Source organism: Saimiri boliviensis, chromosome 4, assembly GCF_048565385.1.
Source record: "Saimiri boliviensis isolate mSaiBol1 chromosome 4, mSaiBol1.pri, whole genome shotgun sequence".
Taxonomy (NCBI): Eukaryota; Metazoa; Chordata; class Mammalia; order Primates; family Cebidae; genus Saimiri; species Saimiri boliviensis.
Window position 1 is genome coordinate 111,334,232 of NC_133452.1, and position 15,289 is coordinate 111,349,520.

A 15,289-nucleotide genomic window follows, 5' to 3' on the forward strand; every position below is an offset into this window, starting at 1 on the left:
AGACACTGCTACATGTTCTTCATAAATTACCACCCTCATAAAGGTAAACCACGAAGGTTATCCTCCTCAATCAGCGGGTATCAATATTTAATTATTTTTCACGTTTCTGTTATTTTTTAATGGGATTTGAGGTTGTTCTGTGATTGTTATCAGAATTACCAATGCACAAAAGCCAGAATGTATTTGGAAATTAGAAGAGCTATTTTTGTTTTTTGGATTTTCCTCCAGGTTCAAGGAACCAAAGGTAAGTTATTTTAATGATTATTTTTCAATTGCTTATCTATAAAATCTATTGATGATAGTAGTATTTAGAACCAGCAAGGTTACCAATTTACCTCAGGGGCTAGTCTAAGGTAGGCCTTGAATAAATATTGCTAGACTGATTGAATAATTATCAGAAATGATTTTCACTTGATTTAATATTTATTATATGATCTTAAGTGCAGTGACTATTAACACACTAGGAGAGATTAATGCATCCTATTTGCTGTTCTAAAACATTCATTGAAAATTCCTATTATTAATACAAACAACATTGTATTAATAAAACTCACACAAAACTAACTCCATTTATCCACCCAAACTCAACAAACAAAACCTAAAAATAAAATTAATGTTTTAAATAATTTATGGTCAGACAAAAAAAAGTATTTTTTAAACTTCTCATAATGAAATCTTGAGTTGCTTTCCCTTAGAAAATAGCAAGTATGCTTCATCTTCAGGGTTCATGATGACAATCAACTTCAAAATTTGGTTGTTTTTGTAAGTTGTACACATCAAAGAACTAGGCAGTTTGTGTTGTTGTGGCAAATCTACATCTGAATATGAAATTAAAATAAGCCACAAACAGCCTGTTTTAAGAAAAATAATGTGTGTTTTAAAAAAGAAAAAAAAAAAGCCTGTTGGAGAAAGCTTCAATTTTTTATATAAGCCTAACTATTACACTCAATCTTTTCAACATTTGAAGTCAATAATGGTAAGGTTTTTGTTAAGGATGACATAGCTTCAGACAATAAACATTTTAACTAAAGTATTGGTTTGGAATATCCATGACAAAGTAAAATTAATAGTCATTGCATGTGTATGTCATAAAATAACTATGATTCCATCAGTTATTTTATACAGAATTTCTCAGTAGTTGCATTTGGAGGGAGAAAAAATTTCTCAAAAAGGTTTCTTCATGTTTTGTTATTTATAAACAATAGTGAAAGAAGCAAAAGTTTCCTTTTTCATTAAATCATCAATTATATATAAATGTTTATATTTATAAAAATTATTGTAATTAGAAATAAATAATGAGCTTCTGGTATATTCTAAACTGAATTTGATAAAGTAAAACAATTTGACTATTTCATAGACTTAACCAAGCAATTCAGCTTTGTTAAATTTTTTATCACATTAATTCTGTTGACTATTTTTTATATTTTCATATATTACATATCAGCTATTATACACAACTCCAAATATAATTATGTATAATATTATATACAAATATACTATATATATATCAAAAGTGAAATGAAATCAGCTTATCAAAAAAAACTGCCATTTGTTATATGCTTACTTCTAGGAAACAATGCCCAATATTTACATAATAAAGAAATCTAACATGTTAGTTGGTTTTCTTTAATATAGATTTAGGGAGTACAGGTACAGTTCTGTTACACTGATATATTGCATACTGGTGAGATCTGGGCTTTTGTGTAACCATCACCTGAATAGTGTACATTGTACTCGATAAGTAACTTCTCATTCCTCACTCCCCTTCCACTCTCCCGTCTTTTTGCGTGCCTAGTATCTGTTGTTCCACTCTCTTTGTTTTGTGTACACATTATTTAGCTCCCACTTGTAAGTGATACCATGCGGTATTTGGTTTTCTGCTTCTCAGTGATTTCACTTAAGAGAGTGGCCTCCAGTTCCATCCAGGTTGCTGCAAAATACATTATTTCATTCATTTTTTTGGCTGAGCAGCATTCCATGGATATATAACCACATTTTTTTATTCGTTCATTTATTAATGGTCACTAGGGTTGATTCTATGTCTTTGCTATTGAGAACAGTGTTGTAATAAATATTCAAATGCAGGTATTTTTCTGACATGATGATTTCTTTTCCTTTGGGTAGATACCCGCAGTGGGATTGCTGGATCAAAGGGCAGTTCTATTTTTACTTCTTAGGTAAATCTCCATATTATCTTCCATAGAGGTCATACTAATTTACATTTCTGCTAACAGTGCATAAGCATTTACTTTTCTCCACATCCGTGATTTTTTGACTTTGAATAATAGTTATTCTGACTGATGTGAGATGATATCTCAATGTGATTTTAATTTGCATTCCTCTGAGATAAGTGACATTGAGCATTTTTTTCATATGCTTGTTGGCCATTTGTATGTCTCCTTTTGCAAAATATCTGTTTATGTTCTTTGTTAATTTTCAAAAATAATTTTAACTTTTACTGTAGGTCTAGGGCATACATATGCAGGTTAGTTGCATAGGTATATTGCATGATGCTGAGTTTTGGGGTACTGACCCCATCATGCAGGTACTTAGCACAGTACAGAAGAGGAAGTCTTCCAACCCTTGTCTCTCTCTTGCCCTCCTCCCTCTAGTCGTCCCAAGTGTCTATGGTTGTCATCTGTATGTCCATGAGTACCCACTGTTTAGCTCCCACTTATAAGTGAGAACATGCACTATTGGCTTTTCTGTTTCTGCATTAATTTGCTTAGGATAATGGTCTGCAGCTTCATTCATGTTGTTGCAAAGTACATGATTTCATTTTGGGTTTTGTTTTTTATGGCTGCAAAGTGTTTTATGGTGTATATATACCACAATTTTTATTTGACCCACCACTGATCGGCACCTAGGTTGATTCTATGTCTTTACTGTTGTGAATAGTGCTGTGATGAACTTGCAAGTGCATGTGTCTTTTTGGTAGAATGATTTATTTTCTTTTAGATATAAGCCCAGTAATGGGATTGCTGAGTCAAATGGTGGTGGTTCTGTTTTAAGTTATGTTGAAAAATCTTCTTTGACCACTTTTTGATGGGGTTAGTTTTTTCCGGCTGAGTCGTTTGCATTCCTTATAGATTCTGGATATTAGCCCTTTGTTAGGTGCATAATTTGCAAATATTTTCTCCAATTTTGCATGTTATCTCTTTACTCTGTTAAATATTTCTTTTGCTGTACACAAGCATTTTACTTTAATTAAGTTCCATTTGTCTATCTTTGGTTTTGTTGTATTTACTATTTAAGTCTCAGTGATAAATTATTTCTGTAGGCTAATGTCCAGAAGAGTTTTTCCTAGGTTTCCATTTAGAATGTTTAGAGATTTAAGGTCTCATGTTTAAGTCTTTTATCCATCTTGAGCTAATTTTTACATACAATGAGAGATATTAGTCCAGTTTAATTCTTCTGCATATGGCTATCCTATTTTCCCAGTACCATTTATTGAATAGTATATTCTTTCCCCAGTATATGTTTTTGTCAGCTGTGTCAAAGATCAACTGCTTGTAGGTATGTGACTTTGTTTCTGGTTTCTCTACTGTATTCCATTCTATATATATCTTTTTATGTCAGTACCATGCTGTTTTAATTATTATAGCCTTGTAGTATCATTTGAATACGATGTTTCTAGCTTCTTTCTTTTGTTGTTTTTTCTATTTGAGCTCTTTTTTGGTTCCATATGAATATTAGTATTGTTTCTTTCTAATTCTGTGAAAAATAGCATTGATATTTTGATGGGATTGTATTGAATTTGGAGATTGCTTTAAGAAGTATGGCCATTTCCTGGTGCATTGATTTTCTGTGCCCTAGCTTCTTCTGGCGAGTTCTCCACTATGGTCCAGCACTTTCCTCTTAAAATTCTATTTATAATTTTTCAGCTGTAACTTTGAGTCTTTGAGTCCTCTTTTTAATGGAGTCTCTCCCTGTCACCCGTGCTGGAGTGCAGTGGTACCATCTCAGCTCACTGTAACCTCTGCCTCCTGGGTTCAAGTGATTCTCCTGCCTCAGCCTCTTGAATAGCTGGGACTACAGGTGCCTGACATCACACCTGGCTAATTTCTATATTTTTAGTAGAGGCGGGGTTTCGCCATGTTGACCATGCTGGTCTCAAACTCCTGACCTCAAATGATCCACCCACCTCAGCCTCCCAAAGTGCTAAGATTACAGGAGTGAGCCACCACAAGTCTTCTTTCTAAGGAGAACTGGCATCCAGTGTCTCCAGTTAGCCATACTGAAAAAAAAAAAAAAAAAACCTAACTTGCTACTCATTTAGGGCTTTTTATTTCATAAGAATCTTAGATCTGTGAATATATGTTAATCTTCAGTTAGTAAGGTTTATATTAATTAAAGTTTTACCTCAGCCAACTGGTTTCTTATTTGTGGCCAATTAACAATCATGAGTATATTTACATAGAAAATGGTTTGGAGAGAGAAAAGAAAGGTTCAGTTCAACACAACTAGCTTCTAAGCATAGCAACTGGGTGTTTAGCTAAATTCAGCAGTTTCATTTTAAAAGATGTGTAGTTTTGAAAAATTAAAGAGACGAAAATTACTAATAGTACTTCCATCCAAACACAATCTATGCTAGCATTACTTTTTCTAGGTATGTGTATTTAATTTTTACACAATTGCCACTCTACCACACACAAATTTTTTATCAGTCTTTTTTTTTAGTTTTATTACATCATATGAATGTTCCACATTGCCATCTAATTTTGACAAGCATCATTTTATTGGTTGCATGTTTCTTTCAGTAAATGTGTCAAGATATGCTTTATCTAAATATTCAACAAAACTAATTATTACTAATTATTTTGTTATTGCAAATAACATTGCAATAAAGAGCTTTGTGCAGAAGCCTCAGTATTTAAGACTCAGCATAAATTCACTAAAGTAAAATTATTGGGTCAAAACAATGTGAACAGTTTTATGGTATTTGACTCACATTTACAAATTGTTTCTCAAAGGTTTTTCTATGCCCTTAGGTGACTTTTTACCAATTTAATTCTGCAGAATGCTAACCATATACTCAATATTGTGCTAGATACAGAATATAAAATGATTCAAAGACATGCCAATATTTCAAAAGTTTTTTAAGCTTTGCAGATTCTGAATGTAGTTTTTTTCCACAAATACCTAAAGGTGAGAGAGCTTTGATTTCAAAACATTCATTATATAAAATTGTTTTAGCACAACAAAAGATAGTTCAAGAGCTCAAAGAACAATTACTTCATTAAGACACCAAGGCTCCTTTCTTTGAGGTTCATAATGGAAATACCAGTTGCATCTGATATGCACAACACTGCTTTATGTTCTTACTTTTCCATTTCACATAAATAATTTCATTTAATTGCTTGTGACATTCAATGCGTAGGAGAAAGAAAAATAATATTCTTGGCAAGTCCTAAAACGGAAATAGTGTTTATCTTAGTATGTGTCTTTTCCACTACATTTGATTATACTAAATGAAACCTTTAACTAAGTTATTATTAGTTCACTAAGGTAGGATAATTATTTTAGTAGCTGTGAAATGTCAGGAAATTTGCATTTCAGACACTCCACTTCTTGCCATCCTTTACTATTGGGGTATGCTCTCATTTCATAAAATTACACAGAAGATATTTTCCTTCATTGTGGCTTCATTAACAGGGAACATAGCTTCATTTGCATACCTGAGACAGCTGCCCAATGGTAGGCACATTAACTGTGTCGCTCCTATATTTTGTTCATCTGTGCTAGTCTCAGGTCAGCGTCATTCAAAGGTCCCAGGCAGACTTTCTTGTTCAATTACATCTGAGAGGATGTTCTTAAAATGGAAACCACGTAAACTGAAGATACTTCGGGTACAAATGAACAATCTGTGGCAGCACACCTGAAACCATTTATTAGATTACATATTTGCTTTAATAATAAAAATAACTTGCTGCCTTGTGGCCCCTTTACGCTTGTGTCACTAATCACATTCAGGGACTATTGCATGTGTGAGCTAATTAAACAGGGCTGAAATGACCTACTAGTTTCTTAGCCATTTCTGTTAATCATGAAAATGCAACCACCTTGAACATCAGTGGTATTTGCATACTAATTATGTCTGGAAATTCGGATACTCTATACCTTTGGTGCCACAATCATTTTCACATATTTTATGCTATTTTAAAATAATTTATCTGAAGCAAGAAAGTTTATTTTTCACAGTCGTCTCTAGGCTTATATTTTAACTCAGAATCCATGTTGTAAGGACCATAATAAAACTCCTGACCTCATCATTGTATTATAAAGTACCACACTCAGGGGTAACCGAGGTCTCCATCCACACCACCCCTTCTTGCTTAAGGGTAGAAAAGGCCTCTGCAGTCATGGGGAGGGAACTTGTTATACCAAGCCTTAGAAAAACACAAAGCAATTTGCTGAAAGAAAGGAAAGTCTCTGACCAAAATGTGAGCTGTAATCTTCCACAGTGGACAGTACTCAGCAACCACTGGGCCTAAGTTCACTGTCTAAGATCTTTCCTTCCAAGGCTACGATGTCAGCCTCACAAAGCAAGATCACCAAAGCAGATGAAACCTGTAATAAAGGAGGAGGGTGCACTCTGCTTTGGGCTCAAGGCAATCTGCATGCCCAAGCTTATCTCACAATGAGTTCATGAGGTTGACTGACACAGCCCTGGTAATGAGAATTCATATATGGAAATGCTGCTGTCAAGCTCTGAACTAGCAGCAGAATGTGCTGCTGTAATTATTTACTGAGAATATTCTCCCTCTATTGCTCCTGTCTTCCAGCCAGAAGGAATGTAAGAAGAATATGAAAGAGCTACAGAACAACAATGCTGCTTCACAGCATATGGTTGTATTATGTCGATAAATATTTTCCCATTTACATTCAGTCATTCTTGAGGAAACAATGTCTTTCTGTATGCTTTTGTAAAGTCATCTTAATTCATTCCAACTTCATTTTCTTCATTCAGCCATCTTAAGTCTCTTCACCACAGCAAGCATCAATTTTCATAATTGCCCCCCAAAAGAAGAGTTAAGGAAAACTAAATGAGGAGAAGTTTCATGGAGAAAAGTCAGAACCTCAAAATTAGTGAAAAGTTTCTGCTTCACAACTGTTTTAACACCATAAAGAAAATAACACATGTAGGACTAATTTGGCTGTCTTAAGCTTCCTGCTGCATTTATAAACAAGCAAAAGTTACATTTAAGTAAGCTGAACTATGAAATACTATAACACTATTATTATCCCATTCTACCCAGATCAGCTTAGACCTGATCAAAACACTTTGCAAACAGTAATCATGTTAATAATCATTTAGATTAACATATCTTTTTAAATAAAAGATAAAGCTAATTTGTGCTTATTCATGGTTGGGAACCTAAGGCAGAGAATGCTAAGTAGTATTCCTAAAATCATTTGAAGTGGGAGAATTAGAACCAAAGTTGGGATGTGACTTGTAACCAGTTCTATCTTACATCTAATAATAATAATAATCAGTCCTCTATAATATGATGAGTGGACTTAATATGGCTTTTACTATTAACTCAAAAACCAGCTTTCCTTTGCTAATACCACCAGATGATTGCTGGTTCAGTGCCATTTCTAATATCTGTTTTCATAATTGATCTCAGAATAGCTCTGTGCTAGAAATGGAGGCACCTATCTTAGGATGCCTATTTTTCACTAAAAAGGTGTCATGTCTTGAACTCCTCAAAGAATTGGAGTCATCTGTTGATAGTGTCATTTTAAATGCCCATGACAAAAGTCTATGTTTAGTAGTAAGTAGCTTATTTGAGAGTGTGTTATGTACCTAAAGACAGTACACTGCTTAATGGGTGCAACCTGACACATGATGGGCAAGTCTCTTCAAAACACACTGCCCTGAAAAATATCACTCCCCCTACCCCACTCTCAAAACACTGAAACTTCACCTCCAGATCTGCAGTCTTTTCAGCCTCTGGAGATACAAGATTCTGAAACACCCCCTTTTCAATAATTTCTCTGCCTCTTTTCTATTGGCTCTGATCCTATTCTCATCAAAACATCAGTCCCTCAGCCTCTGCCATTTTGTCCAGTTCTTCAGCCTATCCAGACTTCAATAGGCTGCACATGAATCCTAGGTCCTGCGGTTTGCTACTGAGCCACTCTCAACGGTCTTCTTGGTAGTGCAATAGATATTGTGTTCCTTGACCGCTGTCCCATCTGCTTAATCTCACTCTAGGAAAACTTAGATATTTTTGCTTTTTTTCTATTCTCATCCCTGAGCTTCCAAGTATTATTAGAGAAATTCAAACAGAGAGCTTCCATGAAATGAATTCCTGCACTGTCAGGTTAGCTGGGCCCCACAAGCTATTCCACAGTCGTACTCATCTCTATTCCCTAAACTAGTCCCCTAGCCAGATTTCCAAACCTTCCCTCTCCCAGTGAGCCCGCAGCCTGATTTCCCCTCATTCACAGAAGCAGTGATAACAATGAAGTTAAGAGAAAAAAACTTGGCCACGCGGTTTCATTTTTTTTACACTCGTCTTTTGAGATGGATACATAGGTGATTAATATTTCACATTTTTCCTTTCTCTAAAATAAGCATTTTGATGGTATTATCCCCATTAGGAACTGCTTTAGTTTCATTCCACAAGTTTTACTATGTAGCAATTTTATCATTTAAGAAAAATACTGTCTAATAACCATAATTATTTCTTCTTTGACATATGGGTTATTTGGAAGAATTTTTTCTTTTCAAATATATGAAGATTTTGCGTTTGTTTTTCAAACTAATTTCTAGCTTACTTCTCTATTAGTCTGAGAACATGATGCATGTGATATCAGATTTGAAATTTAGTACAGCATGTATCCAATTTTTGTTTATTTTACATCTGCTTGAAAGAAGGTATATTTTATAGTTTAGAGAGATGATGCCTCATACATGTCCATTAGGTCAGGTTTGAGCATGTTTTTCACATCTTCCCTACACTTACTGAATTTATTTGTTCATTTTGTCAATTAAGAGAAATATCTTAACATGTACCTACTGTTATTCTGGATTTTATTTTCAATATTGTCTATCAACCTTTGTATTATATATTAATGTATTATTAAGTGCATAGAATTTTAACTTCCTATGACATGTCTTTCTTTGTCTTTGTAATGTTTTTTGGCTAATAATGAACTTTGTCCACTGGTTTGTTGGAACTGGCTTGCTCGAATAAGAGCCAATTGACCACGTCTTTTCCAAACTCAGTGTTCTATTATGTCACATTGGTGGCTTGAAATCAGTCATGACAGAGTATTAACACACAGAAAGCAGCAAATGACACAAGTCTCACCCACGCCCCAAAGCTGGTTATTAGTATTTACAATAATGCTCTGACTTCATCTGATATTAACATATCAGCTTTCTTTTGATTGGTGTTTTTCTATTATAACTTTTTCCATTCTTCTAATTTTAACCTCTATGTCTTCTGACTTAAATGTGTCTCTTAAAACCACAAATCATGGGAACTTCTTTTAATGTAGTCTGACAATCTCTGTCTTTTAACGGGAGCATTTTGTCCAAATACATCTGCTATCCCAAATATTCCATGGAACGTACTTTTACTGAAAAATAAAATATTCGTTATTTATCTGAAATTTAAATTTGACTGGTTCCTGTATTTTTATTTGCTAAATCAGGCAATCCAATGCCTACCAGGCCTAGCCCTAAACCTCAGAATGGAGTGGTACTAGATCATAATAACCGATAACAATGTCCCAGGCGCTCTACAAAATGCCCATATCTCTTTTCTCATTTAATTTTCAAAACAAAACTACATAATAGGCAAGCACTAATAAAAAAATCTAGTGTTGGAAATATTATTATCTACTTTCAAGTTACAAACCAGAGCAAACAGAAATTAATCATTTGCCCAATTGAGGAAAGTACTATAGCTCCAGTTCCCAAGTACCCAAAATGAAGTCTACCTAACTTTCCTGCAGGAACCAATAGGTGCTTATGCATCTGAAGGTTAACAGCCAAAGATGTACAGCTGTTTCTGTTTGATCTGCTCCAATTCTGCTATGCTTCAGTAGTTGGAATATCATTCTTTTTTGGTAATATATGCAACAAACAATCTGTATATATGCAATTGTCTTTACTGAGAATTCCCAACATACTCTGAGATGAAGTTTACATGACAGCAGTAAGACCAAAAGGTAGTGTGTGGTTTGTAATATTATAATCATGGACAGCACAAACTTCCAGAAAACAGAGATGCTCAGCTAAATTAGAGCTGACTCTGAGATAAGTACTTCAGATATGATAGGAATCGAATGATATAAATTTTTCCCCCAAATAAATAGCAGTCTTAGCAATCACAGAAAGAAAGATATCTTGTGTTATAGCACCTCAGCACAGCTGGAACCAGAAGGAAAGTGGATATTTGGCACAAATTATTATGTCTCATAGGTAAATCCACATTCCTTTTCCCCAATATATCCTCAGTACACCTCAGCTTCTGAAGTTAGCTTCTGCCTGAATTTTTGGAATTTGTTTTATAAGCTCTTAGTGGGTCTCTGTGAATTCTTGTTACTTGTTGTCCCCATCCACCTCCAAGTCAGCTTCAAATACCATGGACTGAACCTACCTCCCGCTCATCCATTACCTGGTACTCTATAGCATAACCCCTTGGTTTCCAACCTTGATGTCAACCTACGCTGTAACAGTGCTCTGCAAAGTATTACTGTTGCTCACATTCGTGTACAATCATAATCTCAGATTTACTTGTAAAATTCCTTGCTGATTCTCTTACCACTGACCTGTGTACTTACTTAAGCCCACATTCTGAAACTTATGGAGATGGTATCCAAAAAGTACACATAATTGAGAATTGGTAGGGCCCAGAGCAGTAGCTTACACCTGTAATCCCGGCACTTTGGGAGGCCAAGGCGGGCGGATCACCTGAGGTCAGGAGTTTGAGACCAGCCTGGCCAACATGGTGAAACCCTGTCTCTACTAAAAATACAAAATTATCCAAGCTTAGTGGCAGGCACCTGTAATCCCAGCTATCTAGGAGGCTGAGGTAAGAGAATCGCTTGAATCCAGGAGACAGAGGTTGTAGTGAGCCAAGATCATGCCATTGCACTCCAGGCTGGGTGACAGAGTGAGATTCTGTCTTAAAAAATAATAATAATAATAATAATTTGGAGGCAGAGCAGTGAAAAAGGTTAGTGGAACTTGAGTTAATGTAAGAATAAGATGATTAGGAGTGGCTTAATGGGCCTTAATCTATACATACGAGGAGATGGCAGCAGGACGATTTGAGGGGTAATGAAAAGTCCAGCTGCTGGAGAAAGGACTGGTTTGTTTGTGTCAGCCCCCGAAAACTAGGCAGCCACATATGAAACCTTCACCAAGCTGCCTAATCATTTTAATATAACTGTTCTCACCTCGGTTTTACATTCTGTTTACTCCAACCTGACCTCAGCATTAATCCAACTCTATTCATTTATTTCAAAGTGATAATGCATTTTACAATTTTACATTTTACATTTTATAATCGCAGCTTATAAAAAATCCTACTCTCATTTTTTTTAAGATTGGCTCATGCATAGAGAAAGGATTTGTTGACTTTGTTTATGTATTCGGGTGGTCCTAAACATTTTCAATGTTTTGCTAAAATTGCCAAAGCAAATTTAGCATTCCACGAAGAAGCAATGTGTTGATCCTATGGTTTCTCACAACCCTTGGCACAGTACTGCCCACCTTGAGTGTGCCTGTACCCCCATTTGAGAGGCACAGGCGTTCGCCCATTACTAAAAGTATAGTTCTCAACTTGTGGGAACAGTGCCTCTGCAGCTGGCAGCTAAATGTTAGTATACCTCTGCCGAGAGGCTGCATTATCAAGTGATCTCAAGCCCCAAGTGGAGGCAGTATGTACTACATTTTTCTGCAACGCCTTAACAAGGAACTCAGATGTGTTTCCCTCCTTTCCCAGGACACAGAGGCTAGTCAGCTTTGAGAAAGAACACTCCTCCTCTTCTCAGTATGCCCTGCCCTCTCACCCTACTAAGATGGATGGGGAGTTTGCTTACATTTCTGCTCTGGGTACAGTTGAAAACACAGCCCTGCTAGACTCCTACCTCTTCACTCCCTGACATTTACCAGACCTGAAGAACTGACAACTCCACCTGTTCAGAGGATCATCCCCTTTGGGCACAAAAGAGGCAACCTCCTTTTCTACCTCTCCCTTCAACTTCGGTTCTGTTCCTGCCCAGTCACCACACTGCTTAGGCCCACAGCAAGAAGTGCATATGTTGTGTACCTCAGCATGTCACCTATAGATTTGGTACTTCCTTTTCTTTTCTTTTTTTATTTTTAATCAATGAGGTAGGGCTCAGTACATATGTACATGTATGGAACTGAAGGTAGGCACTAGAAACCTCTCATGTCTTGCAAGGGTTTGCCAAGGTCCCTAACCATTTCCTTCTGACATAGCAGCTGTGATGGTTAAACCTGATTTTTGCAAGAAGAGAAGAATAATGCAACCACTCAATTATTTCAGAGATTTGTATCCTCAGTAGGAGACCACTGATTTGTATCCTCAGTAGGAGTACTGCTGCTGAACAAATGCCAGTTTTGGAGGTAAAAAAGACAATGATGGCATCCGATTTTCAAAAGCTACAGAGAGGAAAATGGTGTAGAATCCACCCCACGCATTATCGATCATCAGCATGCATGCTGACTATTGTGAAAGGCTATTTACTTCCTAATTCATTGAAGGAAATAACTGCAAGTTTCCTTATTTTCTATGATCTTCTTTTGTATCATTTATTCCCACAAGTTTTGCCTCCCAGGCCACAGATTGGGGCTGGTGTTGTGCAAGTTTGTTAAGAACTACCTGTAGGAGGGCGAGTGGGAAAGGAAGTCGTAGAAGCTTCTGTGTTCTCCACTTTATTGCCCAGAAGACAGTGTGCTTAAAATCCATGCAATCTTCCGGGACAGACTGAACAAAGTAGTCAGAAAATCTGCATAATCTGTTGATACATACTCAGGTATGTTAAGCATGATTTGTATTTAATTGCCTTTGCTCTTTGGGAAAATTTTCTCAGGTGTATAATTGAGATTCTACTAATGTAGTGGGAGGACCGGGATATAATGAATCACAAACAAGAGACATATTTGCAAAAAGCCCGCAGTCCCTTACTTTTTTTAGTAAGGTTAGAAAAATTGGGGAAAAGTTAAATTGTGGGTTTTTTTAACTTCCGGTCATTGATTTGGTGCTGAAATGTTATCTACTGATTCTCTATAGAGTTCTGTTCCTCAAATGGTGCTTTTTGTTCTGCAGAAATTCCAGTAAATTTTGTCTCTGCTCCCATTAATTCACTCATTAAGACATCGAGACCTTTTCCCCTAGGAAGACATAATGGGTTTGCTAAGTGCTTATGCCAATGGCTTTTGCTTTCATAGCAATGCTACCGTGAAAGCCTGATTCTCCTATTCCTGATGTCTAGGATTGCCACTGTATGTGTACAGTAAGCTTTTGTACGTCTACAGGATTAAATAGCTAAAAAAAATTTCTCTAGAACAGACAGTTTGGTGAGGAATGGTCCAAACAGGTTGGTAAGTATCCACTTGAATATAGAATCAAGAAAGAGAATGACTTGGTAGACAAAGCTGAGCCTGAAATGGAAAATTTATAAGCAACCTATGACTGGAAGCCAGCTTTTGTACTGGAAGGAATAAAGTAATAAGCTCTTCAGCGATACGGCAAGGAGATGATGTGGCCTATAATGTCTTCAGCGATGCCAGTCAACATTGAGGTCACATGGCCATCAGCCTTCAACCTAGACTGAAAATAGTACTTTGACTAAAGGGCTAGCTTTCACATTAGCTAATAAACATGCTTAGGTGATCCAATCCTAATTTTTTTTTTAAGGATTCTTACTCTGTTGCCCAGGCTGGAGGGCAGTGGCACAGTCTCCACTCTCTGCAACCTCCACATCCCAGGTTCAAACGATTCTCCTGCCTCAGCCTCCCAGGTACCTGAGATTACAGGGGTGTGCCACCATACTTGGTTAAATTTTTGTGTGTGTATTTTTAGTAGAGATGGGCGTTTCACCATGGGCCAGGCTGGTCTCGAACTTCTGGCCTCAAGTGATGTGCCTACCTCAGCCTTCCAAAGTGCTGGAATTACAGGCATGAGCCACTGTGCCCAACCCAAACCTAATTTTTAAACAATAAATAAGGGGTCAAAACTCAGTATTTCAGAACTGCCACTCACATCCTTGGGCAGATAGGACTGTTTTTTAGGATAAATTAGATTCAGTGGTTGTTCCTTTAATTTTTCCTTTCTATATATTTGGAAATTTCCAAAATTATCATAGTTACGCTGGGTTACAGAATCTAGGTCAGCTCCCAGATAGAGTGGCTAAATTTAAAAAGAAAATAAATAAATACACCACCCTCCCCAACTTAAGGATTCAGTGGCAACCATTTTCCTTAGCCTGGGGAAGATTCCCTGCCAACTGACATCTTGCTCTCCTTTATACCCACCTAAATACTTTCTACCTGCCAGGTCTTTCAAGAGAACCTCCCAGCTCAAGGGAGCCCATCCTACTGTGTAAATCTCTGCCTTTTCCCAAATGTTTTTACAGAACCACAGCCCTCACCACCATCTTCATCAACAAATGTCAATATCCAAATTCACAGAAGGGATCAGTGGAGTTACAGTTTACAGTCACTTTCTGTATATTGTGTGTTAGATAGTCACACCTTCTGGTGAAGTATCATATTTGCATGTTGAAAACACCAGACTCTATAAGCACATTGCAAATACTGAAATATAAAAAGAATAAAGGAGAGAGAGAGGCAGAGAGAGAGAGAGTAAAGGTGGTGGGAGGGCAGGTATTGGTAGCTATGCATGTGATATCAGAGGAAATCCTCACTCGCTAGGACCTTGCTTTACCTTGGAAAAGGAGGGAAAGACAAATCTTTTTTTATTTTAACTTTTATTTTAAGTCCAGGAGTAAATGTGCTGGTTTGTTACATCAGTAAACTTGTATCGTGGAGGTTTGTTGTATAGATTATTCCATCACCCAGGTATTAAGCCTAATAACCAATAGTTATTTTTTCTCATCCTCTCCCTCCAACCACCCTCCACTCTCTGATAGGCCCCAGTGTGTGTTGTTCCCCTCTATGTGTCCATGTGTTCTCATCATTTAGCTTCCACTTATAACATGCAGTATTTGGTTTTCTGTTCCTTCATTACTTTGCTAAGGATAATGGCCTCCAGCTTCATCCATGTCCCTGCAAAGG

General features: G+C 36.6%; 1 protein-coding gene across 2 annotated transcripts in view; it reads left to right on the top strand.

The window, feature by feature from the left end:
* Positions 1-15,289, top strand: part of IMPG1 (interphotoreceptor matrix proteoglycan 1) — a 146,914-nt gene continuing 131,625 nt past the window's right edge. For both annotated transcript variants that reach the window (XM_003923274.3, XM_010334155.3), the window contains exon 1: positions 1-244. In XM_003923274.3, coding sequence (XP_003923323.1) covers positions 178-244 — 67 coding nt within the window. In that variant the 5' untranslated portion in view covers positions 1-177. The remainder of the gene's footprint in view (positions 245-15,289) is intronic.